Here is a 17,227-nt window from a genome sequence, read left to right on the forward strand (position 1 = left end):
TAGTGTGCATGTGTGTAAGTGAGCGTGTGTGAGAGAGCAATCTCTTTTGTGTCACTGGTAGGAGGGGTTGAGTACACGCTCAACGAATGCGTTCCTTTCAAGAGAGGAAGAATTTGCCTGCCTACTGAAATTCTGCTAAAAAGTCATCATTTAAGAGTACCAAGGAGGGAGTGAGAGAGGTGCAGCTGAGAGAGACAGCCTCTTAGAGCTCTGAGGCAGAAGTGATGGATTCAGCTCGCCAAAAAGTGACAGTCTTCTAAAGGGCCAAAGGCAGCACACAGACCGCCCTGGACGTCACCACTTTCTATAGATTCCATCAGGTAGCTGAGGTTAGCATTGTTTCTTAAAGTTGTTTGATCCTTGATCTGGAAGTCAAGCTTCATGATAGCTTTTTTAATAAAAGCCTTGAAACAACGTGTACCTGTCTCCTGCTGGAATGGACCAAGGTGACAGAAAGTGAGTAACCAGACTGGGACAGAGCACCGGAGGACGAAGCTGGGTCACGAGGAATGACTTTCTATCAAAAGGAACTACAGTTGGCTCAGCCAGGAGAGCAAGGCAACTGAGGGAGTCTCATCAATACGTGTCAGTTTTTCTTGTAAGTAGAAACTTTGGGATCATAAATGTCACATTAATGTTAATTGTGCTTTAAATTTTGTCATACGGCATTGATTGCCTAACCTGTTAATTGATTGATCGATGTGGTTAAGTTGAGGGTGTCGATTCAGCACAGGGGGATGCTGGAGAGCAGGTACTCAAGACAAAGTACTTCTTCACTACAAATGCAAACACTCGTCTTGTCCAAGCAAAGTATCATAATCATGTGGATAAGCAAACAGTGCTATATAGACATACAAGACATACATGGTTTGTCATGCACTGCAAGAAATATGAAAGTTTAATATCATCTCTAATTGAATTTGAAACTATCAAGCAGTGTGCAACTTCAGGATGTCCCCCTGGAGCTCAAGAGGATATGGAGTCAGGCACTTGAATCCTGTCTTTGTTTCTGTTGCCAGGGTAGTGTTTGGATAATAAGGGTTAGAGGTACAGTTTTAGACCTTATCGAAACAATTCAAATCATATGTCCTCTGAATTAATGTGCATCAAGAGAAATCATAAAACCTCCAATTTTACTGCAGGTACATACTGTAGCTGAGGATCATGAAATTCTAATTTTCTTCGTATCAGGATTTATAAGCAAGAGGAAACCGTGAGGTCAAGTAATGGGTGATAAGTAGCTAAGGCCCATCCGTGCCTATTAATGTGTTTGGACTCAATAATTAATAGGTGACATGGAGTCAGACATTACTCAGCAGAGTTGATGCCAATTCAAAATGCTGCACAGTGGTCCTGCAAAGTAAATGCTTCGTTTCCGCTACTTAACTGTAAGTACTGCTGCGTGGTCGTGATCAGATATAAAGTAAGAAAAATGAAATACAACAAGTGAGTTGGTGTAGTGCATTTAAGAGGTGTGGCACAGAGAAAATATATACTGGTCCTAAATCGACAAGGTATCGATCTAAAACGGATGAGTTGGTTTAGGGCATTTAAGAGGTGTGGCACGGAGAACCGATATAGCGGTCCTGCATCGACAAGGTCTCGATCTCTCTCCGTGTGTGCATGGCAACTCACTCTAATGAGGTGACTAAGAATGTGAGGAATGCCATGCTCAAGCTGAAATGAGAGGGACGAGGCCGAAAGACATCAGCCAGTGAGGGAAAGGTTGTTCAGCTTCTAAGTAATATACAGTAAGCATTACCAAACAGCCTGGAGTGCTCCGTTGGTCGTAAGTACACTGACCTAACTGCTGGACCTGCCTGTCATGCTCGATTTAGCATTGAGTGAAGTTACTTGAGGTGAGTTGCCAATCAAATTAGGAAAGAGAGGTTTTCACTGCATGTCTGTCATTCGTCTTTAGAGCCTTAGCTGTATGGAACTACATTGCACTTCTCAAAGCCCAGTCATCTTTGCCACTGTTGCGCACTGAACAGCACCTTCTTAAACTGAATTAATATTAGGACAATATTGAGCAGGAGGGATTGAAACAGCAGATAGAAAGGATGAGGTTTTCTGTTGTTCCCTCTGGCAGACTGTGCATTGGGTTAATATTATGGCAACTCAGTTGAGGCAAATGGGACTCACAGGAGACTTAATCCTTTAAGTATTGTTTTTTTGTAATAAAATGTGTGCCATTGCATATACAAAAGTACATACCACTTAAACAAGCATACATTTTCCTCATCCAAATCTGTTTTGTCTCAGCTTTGAAGTGTTGCTGCCCAATGCTCCCCTCACCTCCCAGGAGGTGATTAAGGGTGATGGGTCAAATGCAGAGGATAATTTTGCCACACCTAGTGTGCGTGTGACAATCATTGGTACTTTAACTTTAACTTAATGAAGCTTAGAGTACGAGATACTAGCCCAACAATGGCCAACATGAGACACCTCTACAGCAGGGATGACTTGCATGGCAGAGCTCATGTTCCAGGGAAATCAACCACGACAGGAGCCACTAATCAACTATAGCACATTACAAAAGACAGGCTCCATAGCAGAGGTCATCAACTACATTTGTTCAGGATTTGGAAAATTTCAACATACACTGTGAGGGCCAGAAATGTTTGTAAAACAGAACTGTAGAATGATGTACTTTGTCAGATGCTGCCAAGATGTCCATCACATAGTTTATAGAGAACAATGGCTGGGGAAACGCAATCCCAAGCGTGAAAACATGACAACATCCAGCAGTAAGCAGATGCAGAACAATTATGAAGATTGGACTCATGAGTATGTAATAGTGCAACATTTTAGATATGCTGTAAATATTGACTTTGCAACAAACCGAGCATTGGTGGGATTTCTTTCTGGAAAATATTTCCAAAAAGCTATTGTTTTATACCTCTATCGCTCCTTCCTCAGTTATATGGCACACTTCAAACAACATATATATATATATATGTATATGCTAACTCTTAGAAGAAATACAGACAAAATATAATTGCATTCAAATATGTAAATACTGTATACAAAAGGCATATTGGGGCAGACATAGCTCATCCACAAGTCCTAATATAATAAATTATATTAGCATAACTCCTGTTTATATAGTCAATGCATTGCTTCTCAAATAGTGTGGGGTCGGGAAGTGTCAGGGGGGGCCTGAGAGTCAAGGGACTTCCAGTAGTAGTCTTTTTTCATTCTTGAATGAGGCACAAGCCTCCAGAAAGGTGGCAGCACTCCTCAAACTAATCAATATTATCAGGTTCTCAATCATATTTCAATATGGGGGTCGTGAAAAAGATTATTGCCTGAAGGCGGACACGATTAAAAATACTTGAGAAGCACTGAGTCAATGACACTGTCATATACAAGTTTTAAGGAAGCGGAAAGCTACATTTTAGGAGTCAGTGTTATGGATATTCACTCTCAATTGAAATCACACTCTCCTTTTTCTTCCCTGTTCCCTCAGGCTTGGTGTGTTGGACCATATCTAATGGATACCCCGTCAATGGTCCTGCTGGGGCTCCTTGCATATGGCCTTGTCTGTCAGATTCAAGGGAGTGGTTCAGACAGCCGCCACAGTAGTGCAGGGGCCCAAGAATTTGAGAGTAGTGATGATGGCTTTGAGAGAGAATTTTTCTATGCCGGTAGGAGCAAACGTGCTCCTGCCGCTGAACAGCAGCAGGACAAGTGTTCTTACACTTTCATTGTGCCACAACAAAAAGTAACAGGGGCTATCTGTGTCAACTCCAAGGAGCCAGAGGCCACGCTGGAGAATCGGGTCAACAAGCAGGAGTTAGAGTCGCTAAACGTGGAGCTCCAGAAACAAAAGAGCCAGATTGAGACTCTACAACAATTGGTAGAAGTAGATGGAGGCATCGTTAACGAGGTCAAGCTTCTGAGAAAAGAAAGTCGAAACATGAATTCTCGAGTTACCCAGCTGTATATGCAACTGCTCCATGAGATCATCAGGAAAAGAGACAATGCCCTTGAATTAGCACAGATGGAGAACAAAATCCTTAACCAAACTTCCGAGATGCAGCAGCTCACCGGTCGCTACAGAGACTTGGAACATAAGTACCAACATCTGGCTTCTTTGGCCACTAACCAGTCAACTCTTATTGCCCTGCTGGAGGAGCAGTGCCAGGGTCAGCCTCCTCCCAGACACGTCCCTGTGGCACAGCCACGATCTCAACCACCTCGGCCATCACCACCTCTCAACAAGCCTTACCAGCCACCAGTCCTACCTCGCATCACCAAACCACTCAGCAATGAGATACAGAATGATCAGAAGTCTCTTCCACCGCCAACTATGCCTACAATTACACACGATCCATCTTCCACTGACAAACCCTCTGGTGAGTGTAACAACAAAATATTTTCATTCTTTAAAATACTAAAATAATGGTAAATGATTGTTTGTGATATCCACATTAATTTTAAACACATATTTAGTCATCAACCAAAGCATCCTGGCCATTCATAGCTAGGGATCTGTACCAAATTTGGTAATTGTATAACCAAAGCCATCGGTACTATCGATTCAAGTGAAACTAAATTATGACATATTTCCATATCTCTGTTGCCTGTAATGTCACTTCCGGTTGCAAACTCGACACCGGTTCAAGCACTTGGTACAGAAAGGCTCTACTTTTCAAATGTACTAACTCAATGCTAATTTACATTGGATTGTCCGTAGAAATGCTAAAAAGTGGCTTAAACACCTCAAAACTACAACTAGGATGCACAATCAAAACAGCTGGTGTCTAATAAATAAAATACAGTATAAATACTTTGTAGGGCTCAACTACAGAAAATGCTGGCCCATTTGAATCAATGGCAAATACTACTTCCTGGCTACAGTAACACACTGCACTCTATACAATAATGCCATGTAACATCTTGGAATTTCAACTGCATGCTAAATTTTTTATATCACACAGCACAGGAAAGTACTTGCAAATTATACGCAGAAGTGTAAGAAAACAAGATAGCAGCACAGCACAGTGTTGTCTGTTAAAAAAACTAAATTATATTTTAATTACCATTTATTAACATCTGAACTCACACCAAAGTACTGAACATTGGTATTGTTGAGTATTGGTATCATTTCGCAGGTACCAAGAACTGATACCGAATTAATTCAAATGTTATTATTATAATAATTATTATTATGTCAGACCCACTCGACATCCATTGCATTCGGTCTCCCCTAGAGGGGACGTACCGAGGATGTCGTTGTGGCTTGTGCAGCCCTTTGAGACACTTGTGATTTAAGGCTATATAAATAAACATTGATTGATTGATTGAAATGTGAATAGTAATCACCCTATTCATGGCAGTATACGGACTTTAAATTGGAGCAAAGTAAAGACACAAATGCATATTGACAAAGACATTACTATTTTTAACCCTTTAAGATGCATGTTGACTGTTTAATACATGAGCACAAATAAGGGTTTATGAGCCCATTTGCTTGATACAAGTACCGGTACTTATTTTGAAGATTAAAAAAAAAAAAGCTCTACCAAAATCTTACATGTGTTGTAATTTATATCGCAATCATCATGAGAATATATACATTATCTCACATTAAAGAGGTGGGATTGCGTCATGGTTTGCTCCAAACTTCTGTTTCATAATTGCAAAAATAAAAATAAAGGAAACCCATTTTTTGCATGTTTAATGCATTATTTGTTATTATCCGTCACACTATGGAATGAGTAAATTTTCTGTAAAATTATCTCAGTTTTTTTTCCAGACTTTAATTCTAAACAAGCCTTGACTTCTTTGAAAATGTAAGCATTTTGTAGAACCACCTATGGCAGGGGTCAGCAACCCAAAATGTTGAAAGAGCCATATTGGACCAAAAATACAAAAACAAATCTGTCTGGAGCCTCAAAAAATTAAAAGCCATATTATGTACAGATAGTGTGTCATGAGATATAAATTGAATTAAGAGGACTTAAAGGAAACCAAATGAGCTCAAATATACCTACAAATGAGACATAATGATGCAATATGTACATATAGCTAGCCTAAATAGCATGTTAGCATCGATTAGCTTACAGTCATGCAGTACACCAAATATGCCCGATTAGCACTCCACACAAGTCAATAACATCAACAAAACTCACCTTTGTGCATTCACGCACAACATTAAAAGTTTGGTGGACAAAATGAGACAGGAAAAGAAGTGGCATAAAACACATACTTGCCAACCTTGAGACCTCCGATTTCGGGAGGTGGGCGGTGGGGGCGTGGCCGGGGTGGGGCGGGGCGTGGTTGGGGGCGTGGTTAAGAGGGGAGGAGTATATTGACAACTAGAATTCACCAAGTCAAGTATTTCATATATATATATATATATATATATATATATATATATATATATATATATATATATATATATTTACATCCTGAAAATATGCAAACAAAACTGTGTTTGGATAATTGATACTTCAAACTTGCATAAATAAATCTTAAGGAATATGTAAATCGGGAGATTTTCGGGAGGATATTTGTCACGGGAGGTTTTCGGGAGAGGCGCTGAATTTCGGGAGTCTCCCGGAAAATTCGGGAGGGTTGGCAAGTATGCATAAAACATGTCCTAGAAAGTCGGAAAGAGTTATATATGTAAACAAACTACGGTGAGTTCAAGGACTGCCAAAATTAGTAGGACAAAATGGCGCTCGCCAAATACTTGAATCAGTGAAGCATGTTTAATATAAACAGTGTGCTTTATAACAATTAGGGAGGTTTGTGTCATGTTTGTCCTCCTACAGAAACCATATTAAAACCAAAATTATTTTTTCCCCCCCTCATCTTTTTCCATTTTTCATACATTTTTGAAAAAGCTCCAGAGAGCCACTAGGGCGGCGCTAAAGAGCCGCATGCGGCTCTAGAGCCGCGGGTTGCCGACCCCCGACCTATGGGAAACGGTGCCTGTCCGTTGATATCACTGATAGTGTCATAAAGAGCTGTGAGCAAAACAGAAAGCCAGAACAGAGCACTGAAAAAAAAAAAAAGAAGGCGTGAGATACCGAGAGGCAATGATGTCATTTGTTCCACTCGCACCAGGCAGGAATCAAGTCATATGTTCCAACAAAGAACTTGACTTATCAAGTACAAAAATCAGCGTTTGCTCGGATTCGGTTTGCAACTGTCAGAATGTACAGACACAAATCTACAGAATATTTAACCATTGCTCAGAGAATGAAAAAGCAGCCTTATATTTAGGATTCCAATTTAGCCCAGATTTACTATACTGTAATGTAGTGTGACTTATTTCCTTTTACATGCCAAAAATGGTAAATTCACTTCCGCAGTGTTATTGGAACCCACTTACCTCTGTAGGACCCACATCTTTCCATATTGCATTTGAGCACTTTGTTTATGATGCCAGCTGGCACACCCCGCAAAAGCTTTAACACTTCCACACTCAATTGAATTGGGGGGGGGGGGGGTAGGGGGGGGGCTGTTGCTCCCCAGTATAGTGTTTTTTCCACGTCAAACAAGTTGAGAAATTCATTATACGGTCATGATAGGAACAAGAGAGAAGCGCTGTACAAAAAAAGAACAGATTTAAAGGATTTATTCTAGTGCTGTCAAGTGACTATTTTTAGTCAGATTAATCACACTTTTGTATTTAGATTGCTCATGATTAATCCCAGGTTATGGATCGCTTAACTTAACTTAAAAAGACCCCAATATTTAGACGTCAATGTATTTTATTGTCAGAATGTCATTCAGGAACTTTTTGATTGTTTTAGACTTAGACTTAGACTTCCTTTTTATTGTCATTCAAATTTGAACTTTACAGTACAAATAAGAATGGAACTTCATACTTACCGTATTAAAAACTATAAGACGCAGTCAGACTTATACTCAGGAGCGACTTATGTGTGAAATTATTAACACATTACCGTAAAATATCAAATAATATTATTTAGCTCATTCACGTAAGAGACTAGACGTATAAGATTTCATGGGATTTAGCGATTAGGTAACCGTATAGCATGTTCTATATGTTATAGTTATTCATACTTGCCAACCTTGAGACCTCCGATTTCGGGAGGTGGGGGGTGGGGGCGTGGTCGGGGTGGGGCGGGGGCGTGGTTGGGGGCGGGGCTAGGAGGGGAGGAGTATATTTACAGCTAGAATTCACCATATATATAAGAAATACTTGACTTTCAGTGAATTCTAGCTATATATATATTTATTATATATATATATATATATATATATATATATATATATATATATATATATATATATATATATATACATATATATAAATAAAAGAAATACTTGAATTTCAGTGTTAATTTATTTACACATATACACACACATAACACTCATCTACTCATTGTTGAGTTAAGGGTTGAATTGTCCATCCTTGTTCTATTCTCTGTCACTATTTTTCTAACCATGCTTAACACCCTTTCGCAGGTACCCAGAAAGGTTTCGAGTACCACCAAAAAAACTGAATCTCTGAAGACAGTATAAAAATCTGTGTTAAAGGTGTACAAATACTGTTTGTATAATAAGCATGCTATTTTTTTTTTTTTACAAATGAGGGTTAAGAGTTCAGTACTAAAAAAAAAAAAAAAAAAGAATGTGGCTTAAGTACAGTTTTTTAATTGAGCTGCTGCATTTTTTGGTTGGGTTGTTTATTTATTTTGAGTAACTTTTATACATTTCTAAAAGGGGAATAATGTAATAGAGTGATCTATGTTTGTCTGTTGCCAACTCCTGGTGAATGTTGGCTATAGCTACTGGGGTTACTTTTTGGTTGGCCAACGATTTACGTGGTGTTGCGCACCTGACGTCACTCAGGTCCGCATGGAGCTGGAGGGGGCGTGGCTTCCAGCTCCGCCTGAATTTCGGGAGATTTTCGGGAGAAAATTTGTCCCGGGAGGTTTTCGGGAGAGGAGCGGAATTTCGGGAGTCTCCCGGAAAATCCGGGAGGGTTGGCAAGTATGTAGTTATTTGAATGACTCTTACCATAATATGTTACGTTAACATACCAGGCACGTTCTCAGTTGGTTATTTATGCCTCATATAACGTACACTTATTCAGCCTGTTGTTCACTATTCTTTATTTATTTTAAATTGCCTTTCAAATGTCTATTCTTGGTGTGGGGTTTTATCAAATAAATTTCCCCCAAAAATGCGACTTATACTCCAGTGCGACTTATATATGTTTTTTTCCTTCTTTATTATGCATTTTCGGTCGGTGCGACTTATACTCCGAAAAATACGGTAAATGCATGTCATTTATTTGAAGTTCTATCTATAGTCCCCCATCAGGGTGTATTTTGAAGCAAAATTTGCCAGCCACCACGTTATTGACCTGATCGTTGATCGTATTACAACGCCTTTCAGGTAACTAACCATTTATACATCGAAACCAGGGGTGTCAAACTAATTTTAGCTTAGAAGCCACATGGAGGAAAATCTATTGGACTGGTAAAATAATGGCATCATAACTTAAACATAAAGACAACTTCGAATTGTTTTCTTTGTTTTACTTTGCTCAAAAATAGAACAAGTGTCCGTATTAAAAATAATCCTCTTGCCAAGACACTTCAAGTTAGTTGAAAATTCTGAGAAACGAAATTGGAGCAGTTTCAAAAACACAATGAACTATAGACTTTGTCTCAGTGCATCGTCAAAGTCAGTGATTTTTTTAAAATGTTTTATCCCGTCCAGCCACTCAGGCAAAAACATAGTGTTGAGTTCGATGCCCATATCTGCTGTACAGTTTTACTTTACAAAAGAAAAGTGTGGGATACTTCTCTTGTATTTGACTTTATTAAATTGATTTATATTAATGTTTGGTGCTCCGAACCAGAGCAGGAGGGGATAGGAAGAAGAAAGAAAAAAAAAAGAAGACAGGGGAAAAATTGCCGGTACAAGAGGGGTATAAGACAGAGAAACAACAACAACAACATCGCTTCAGCAAAAACAATATATACAAATATGATACGAAAAATGATAGCAAAGAAGCAGTTAGTGAAGTAAATATTAATAACACAGAAATGACAATTAACATTATTGCACTACAAATGGAGCAATGAAAATACCAATAGAAACAGCACTATTGATAATGAATATTAATAATAATTACCTATATCATCAACTTGTATCAACAATACAAGTATTTCAAAAGCAACAATACATATATGTAATGATAACTTGAAATACAAAAGAGAGCGGGAAATGGAAGAGAAGAAAGAAAAGCGAACTATATTAACCTTGTAGATTGTTATAGTAGAAATAGGTTTAGCTTTGTCAGTGTTTGTGTTTTACCCAGTTTTCCCTAGGGGAACAGTGTTGATATACTGTATGTTTGATGAAACATGACTATACACATGAGTGTATGTACGCATATGTGCTTGTATATGTACAGTATGTGTGTATGTATGTTTGTACAGTGAATATGGATGTATGTACTGTGAGTGTGTGTGTGTATGTACTGTATTTGTTAATGTATGTGGGAGCGTATGTACCTATGTATGTGGGTAGGTACAAATGTGTGCATGTGTATATGTATGAATGAATGTACGTATGTATATATATATATATATACATAATTGTGTGTATGTGAGTATGTACCGGTATGTGTATTTGTATGTACTATATATTTGTCTCCCAGTGTGTGCGGTAGCCAAAGTATGGCCCCAGCCACCCAGGGGAGCCCGACCCAAAACAGCAGCTGTGATGCCCGGGGAACAAGGGACCACCAACCCCAGGCAGGCCGGCCAGTGAAAGCCAACTAAGTCACAGCCTATCTGGGGTTGAACAAAATAAACCATAAACAAATTATTCTCGGTATCAAATACCTCATTTGTCATTTCCACGTATTAACTAACTCAACAAACCATACAAACGGAGGTAGAAACTATTCAAGAGGGTCGAGTTACACTCTGCGTCCACTTTTCTCTTTTTGGGAAAATGATCTTGCCAAAGCACGATGTACATTTTATTTGGGTCGAGGGGGGTTGTGTACGTCCCGGTATAAACCATTTGATTGTCTAAAAGAACTGCATACACGACATTCAGTGGACATATTTAGAAGAGCGGTTTCTTTCATTGAAAAATTGCAGCTCATTTGTACACTTAGCAAACTCATGACGTTGGTCCGATTAAACCTGTTTGTGGGCCTGATCTGGTCCAAGGCTGTATGTTTCACATCTCTGATCCAAACATTAGTCTACGCACTTTAAATCCTGTATAAATGAATGTCAGTTTTCAAGTTCTTGTCAATAGCTGGATTGTGCATACAAACAAACCAACAAACAAATCCACATAAGTGCTATCAAAACATCCCCAGAAAGAGTAGGAAGCAAAATCCCAATACTGCAATGTCAGGACGTAAAAGAGGATTGAACAGTTTGCTTGTTTTATCAGTCCGCTGTAAGGGTTCCCTCTGCCCTCATGCCAGTGTTTCCTTTGGCTGCACAGCCAGAAGTCATTTCCCATATGGGAGGGAAAGCCAAAGACAAATGTTACTATTAGAATGAGAAGAACGTTGTTGGTAGACAGGATTCCCTTAGTCAGAAATAAAATCAATGTGTGGTTCAGATGCTAAATCTGCTCAATGAATAAGACCCGTTGTATCATTTGCTCTGTCCAGGTCCATTTAAAGACTGCCTGCAGGCTCTGGAAGAAGGTCACACCAACAGCGGCATGTACTTGTTAAAACCGGAGAATGCCAATCGTCTAATGCAGGTGTGGTGTGACCAGAGACATGACCCAGGTGGTTGGACCGTAATCCAGAGGCGAGTGGATGGCTCTGTCAACTTTTTCAGGAACTGGGAGACATACAAGGTACCACCACTTCACAGCAAATGAAGTACTTTATAGTTTCAAAAGCAGCTGGTGGCTTATGTGGGGCTCCTTGACGCTAACCAGATGTGAACAAATAATGAATAAGGAATTATTTAGGTTACGAATCCAGTCATGGTAAAGCACACATGACTCATTAATCCCACCTACGTGTGTTGGTTTTAGTGAATTTAGCACTCAGAATAAATTAATATCTAACAATACATGACTGGTGGTTGTGTAAGCACTTGTAGACTCTTAAATTCCAAAAATAAAAGGAAACTGTTGTTTACCGCGAATCACAAGGTTCTGATTAAACTGCAGCAAAGGGCCGAAACAGATATTTCCTAGACAAAATCTTCTAACCTCTTGAGATCATAAATTGCATTCATGCTGTGGTAATCAGAAGGAGTGTTTGTGTGATTCAAAGCATGTGCAGGGCAGGAATAATACAAACCAAACTGACTGATGCACGAACAAAGCAACACAAGGCAGCGTTCAGCACACAGGATTAATTGTCTTTCTTTGTTTTCGATAACAAAATAGCAATGGGCACACTCACAGAACAGTCAATGCCTGTCGAACATGACTCATAGGGTGCATTCACCATAATGGTCCATTAAATAAATACACTCACAGAAGAGCAAAGTCTACCTTCAAGAGAATAACCTACCACCCTTACATAGATTGAATATTTCAACCAGTACTGATTGTGTTTTTGACTTTTTGCACTTCACAGCAAGGGTTCGGAAATATCGATGGCGAGTACTGGCTCGGCTTGGAAAATATCTACTGGCTGACTAACCAGGCAAACTACAAACTGCTGGTAACACTGGAGGACTGGTCCGGCCGCAAAGTGTTTGCAGAGTACGCCAGCTTCCGAGTGGAGCCCGAGGCCGACTTCTATAAGCTAAGGTTGGGCCGTTACCATGGCAACGCCGGCGACTCCCTCACTTGGCACAACGGGAAACAGTTCACAACACTGGATAGAGACCATGACACGTACACAGGTATCTTTTATAATTTAACGTACCTAATTTTCTGTATCTTCTAATCTCGAATTGTCTCCCCAGGTAATTGTGCCCACTACCAGAAGGGAGGCTGGTGGTACAACTCTTGCGCCCATTCTAATTTAAACGGAGTCTGGTACAGAGGAGGACACTACCGAAGCCGCTATCAAGATGGGGTCTACTGGGCCGAGTTCAGAGGGGGAGCCTATTCCCTAAAGAAAGTGATCATGATGATCCGGCCAAACCCAAACACTTTCCACTAGCTATCAAAATGCATTTTACCAGGAATATAAAACAACACACACACACGTAAAGGATGCAGAGTGTATTTATCAACATACAATTTACTTTTCATAGGTCTTAGTAATGGTACATTACTCAGGTACATCAGTGTATAATGCATCCATCCATCCACCCATTTTCTACAGCTTGTGCAGTTTACTTGAAATGTTCCCTGCCTAAAAATAAATATGCAAACAAACAAAGACATGCTACATTTACACCACGATCACAGGCAGACTTTCAGTCGAAACAAAAGACACCTACTTCTACTTTCTTAAGCACACAACACAATGTAAATATCTCTGTTTTCAGGTAAAAATCAATCAATAGGAAAGGAAGTGCAATCAAGCTTTATGCCAGTGATTCTCACACTGTGGTACCTCAGCTTGAGGTACCCCAAATAATCACTTAATCAAATATTTAAACACAGTGTTACTGTTCAAAAAAATATCATACTTCTGCCTTGTTTTCAATGAATACTTAGAATACGCAACTGTATTCGAACGTTGGTCATTATGGTGGTACTTTGAGAGCCAAGTGTTTTCCGAGGTATTACTTGGTGAAAAAAGTTTGAGAACCACTGCTTTGTGCAGTATTTCAAAATACGCTACATGGCCCTAATGTGATACCTTGCCACAAAATAAGACTCTTGATAATGTTTGGTCTGCATTAAAAAGTCTGAAAGGCAATTAAGTAAAATCAAATGTTTAAAGGGGAACAATATCACCAGACCTATGTAAGAGTCAATATATACCTTGATGTTGCAGAAAAAAGACCATATATTTTTTTAACCGATTTCCGAACTCTAAATGGGTGAATTTTGGCGAATTAAACGCCTTTCTATTATTCGCTCTCGACATCGGGAAGCAATCCGCCATTTTCTCACTTTCGTCGGAGGGTGTAACAATACGAACAGGGACGGATTCAAGTTGCACCAGTGGCCCAAAGATGCGAAAGTGGCAAGAAATTGCACGAAATTTGTTCAAAATACGAGGCTGTGGGGAAAGCCGACGAAATGGTCAGTCGTTTATCCCGCACACTTTACCGACGAAAGCTATGCTACGACAGAGATGGCAAGAATGTGTGGATATCCTGCGACACTCAAAGCAGATGCTGACATCAACTCCAAAACTGGACAGATCAGCTTTCAGGAAAAGAAAGCGGATGAGGGTATGTCTACAGAATATATTAATTGATGAAAACTTTATTCATTACTCGCGGTTTTACGTAAATTATTATATATAAACTGTGTTTACCAATAATTTAGCTTAAAAACATTTATTTTTTTCAATCATTCGAGTACATTCGGGTAGTCTTGTGTAATGCAGTATTTTGTGTCTATTTAGGTATGGTTAACCTGAGTGCTGAAATCGTGGAAAAATTAATGTTCTTAGCGCGCCTGAAATGGGCTGTCTGCACTCTCAAAGTGCATGTTGTTGCCAAATGTATTTCATATGCTGTAAACCTAATTCATAGATGTTAGTTTCCTTTAATGCCAAACAAACACATACCAATCGTTGGTTAGAATTCGTCCTCGCTTTCTCCCGTGTCGCTGGCTGTCGTGTCGTTTTCGTCGGTTTCGCTTGCATACGGTTCAAACCGATATGGCTCAATAGCTTCAGTTTCTTCTTCAATTTCGTTTTCGCTACCTGCCTCCACACTACAGCCATCCGTTTCAATACATGCGTAATCTGTTGAATCGCTTAAGCCGCTGAAATCCGAGTCTGAATCCGAGCTAATGTCGCTATAAACTTGCTGTTCTATCCGCCATGTTTGTTTGTATCGGCATCACTGTGTGACGTCACAGGAAAATGGACGGGTTAACGATGGTTAAAATCAGGCACTTTGAAGCTTTTTTTTATTGATATTGCGTGATGGGTAAAATTTTGAAAAAAAATTCGAAAAATAAAATAAGCCACTGGGAACTGATTTTTAATGGTTTTAACCCTTCTGAAATTGTGATAATGTTCCCCTTTATGAAGTCATTATTAGAGTCTTGAATTCACATATGTTACACCTATTCAGTTGACCTTTGTGTGACAGAAAGACAAATGTTATGCATAAATTCAATTATATTAAAAAGGGAACATTATGAAAAATGTCCACACATTGTATGAAGTACCAGTGACACAGGAAACCTATCCCATGGCATTTTTCTTTATTTAAATATAAGTGTATAATTAATCAAAGCAGTAATATTGTTTGGTTTTCATGGGTTGGTATAGGGGCCAAAATCATAATACATGTAATATTGCAATTTTCACGTCTCCCAACAGTTGACATTGTGACATTGTTTTCTTTGCCTGATTGAACCGTTATTTACTAATTGGCTTGTATGAAACAAGCACTGTATTTACTGTATAAATCTAGAGGTTTGTTGATGTCAATGGATCCAACACATTGCGTTTGTACATAAGATATTTGTAATATAAATGTAGTAAATCTGTTTATGTTATGTTTAAATTGCAATAAAACATGTACAGTACAATGTTTTTCTCCTTATTTCATAAAAATTGACAAAAACAAAAGATCTCTCTATGATTGATTAAAATGCCTTTTCAAGTCTGATTTTGGGGACATACTGTATGTAGCCTGGAATAAAAAGGCAAGATTTATGGGGGAGAATAAGTTAATGAATGGTGGCTCTCTTCAGTTGCATTCTCATGGGAATGCATTTGAGTGCTCCCACTCAAGGATTATTGCCTGACCAGAGATACTTTTTCCGTGCTCTCTTTATTGTGTGAATGCTCCAAAGCATTCACACATATGGTTTTCTATACCAAAATTCATCTATTTAAACTTATTCTTCTTCTTCTTCTCCAGATTTTGGCGCGTTCTACCTTCCACATTTTTCATTCAAACCCTTCCCTTGACAAATTCCAAAAATTCCCAGATTTCCCAAAATTCCAGGTTTTCCGGGACATTTTTCCCATTTAAAACTTCCACCATTTCCACATTTTACAACCCATTTAAACCGTTCCACCGCCAAGACATTCCTCTTAATCAGGACAAAAAAAAAAGTTGTTTTTTGAACTGGAAAAATACCCGGTTTTCCCGAAATTCCAGGAATTCCGTAATACTACTTCTCAATTCAACATGTTACTACCTCAAATTTCTCGACCGATTGGAAACATTTCAACACCAACCATTTCAATTAATTTTTTTTTACCATTTGCAATACAATTCCCGCTTTTCCCGAAATTCCCAATTTTTTCTGAAATTCCCATTGAAATCAATGGGACATTCTTCAAAGTTCCACAACTTCCACATTTTTCATCTGATCCAAACTGTTCCAACTTCTAAATATTCAGCCTGTTCAAGAATTGTGTGCTCTACTTCAACAATTCTAAAAAAAATTCCCGGATTTCCCATAATTACTTTTTTTTTTTTTTTTTTTTTTTTGCATTTTCCCCATTCAAAATTAATTGGCCATTTTTTCACACTTCCACACTCCCCACATTCTTCAACCCATTCAAACCATTCCACCTTTAACACTTTCCACCATTCTGGAAATTCAGAATACCCTTTTTCCAAGTTTAAAAAAAATTCCCGAAATTCCGTAATACCATTTACTTCTTCAACATTTCTTGCCCGATTTAAACAATTCTAAAACCAACCAATTCAGCTCATTTAGGACATTCATGCTCTGAATCATTTTCAAAAAATCCCGTGTTTCCCCAAATTCTCTAATTTCCAGGAAGTTCCAATTGAAATGAATGGGACATTTTTCCAAGTTGCGCAATTCCCACATTTATCAACCTATTCAAACCATTTCAACATCAACACATCCCACTCATCCTGGACATTCAAACAAACACTTTCCCAAGTTCCAAACCAAATTCCGGTTTTCCTGGAAATTCAAACTTTTCAACATTCAAACCATTCCAACATTCAAACCATTTCAGCGTTTCAACAATTTCAACATTTAAAACATTTCAACATTCACCCTTCATTCCATTAGTATTTCAGTTCAGCGTCAGCTTTTCAACATTTAAACCATTCCAACATTCAAACTATTCTTACATTCATACTACATTCTGTCAGCATTTCAGTTCAACTTCAGCATTGGAGCATTCGCACGCAATTCCTTCAGGAATTGCCTC

General features: G+C 38.8%; 1 protein-coding gene across 1 annotated transcript; it reads left to right on the forward strand.

Moving 5' to 3' along the window:
• Window positions 1-78: 78 nt before the first annotated feature.
• angptl2b (angiopoietin-like 2b) lies at window positions 79-13,318 on the forward strand. The gene is made up of 5 exons (XM_061985772.1): window positions 79-598; window positions 3,473-4,361; window positions 11,642-11,835; window positions 12,572-12,842; window positions 12,906-13,318. Exons 2-5 carry the CDS (start codon window positions 3,497-3,499, stop codon window positions 13,103-13,105), a joined length of 1,530 nt encoding a protein of 509 aa, XP_061841756.1. The 5' UTR covers window positions 79-598; window positions 3,473-3,496; the 3' UTR covers window positions 13,106-13,318.
• Window positions 13,319-17,227: the final 3,909 nt, after the last annotated feature.

Source organism: Nerophis lumbriciformis, linkage group LG12 (genome assembly GCF_033978685.3).
Source record: "Nerophis lumbriciformis linkage group LG12, RoL_Nlum_v2.1, whole genome shotgun sequence".
Taxonomy (NCBI): Eukaryota; Metazoa; Chordata; class Actinopteri; order Syngnathiformes; family Syngnathidae; genus Nerophis; species Nerophis lumbriciformis.

Coding starts and splice junctions, on each gene's coding strand:
- angptl2b (XM_061985772.1), top strand. CDS start 3,497: ATGGATACCCCGTCAATGGTCCTGCTGGGGCTCCTTGCATATGGCCTT. Junction 4,362..11,641: donor TTCCACTGACAAACCCTCTG/GTGAGTGTAACA, acceptor TGCTCTGTCCAG/GTCCATTTAAAGACTGCCTG. Junction 12,843..12,905: donor AGACCATGACACGTACACAG/GTATCTTTTATA, acceptor TTGTCTCCCCAG/GTAATTGTGCCCACTACCAG.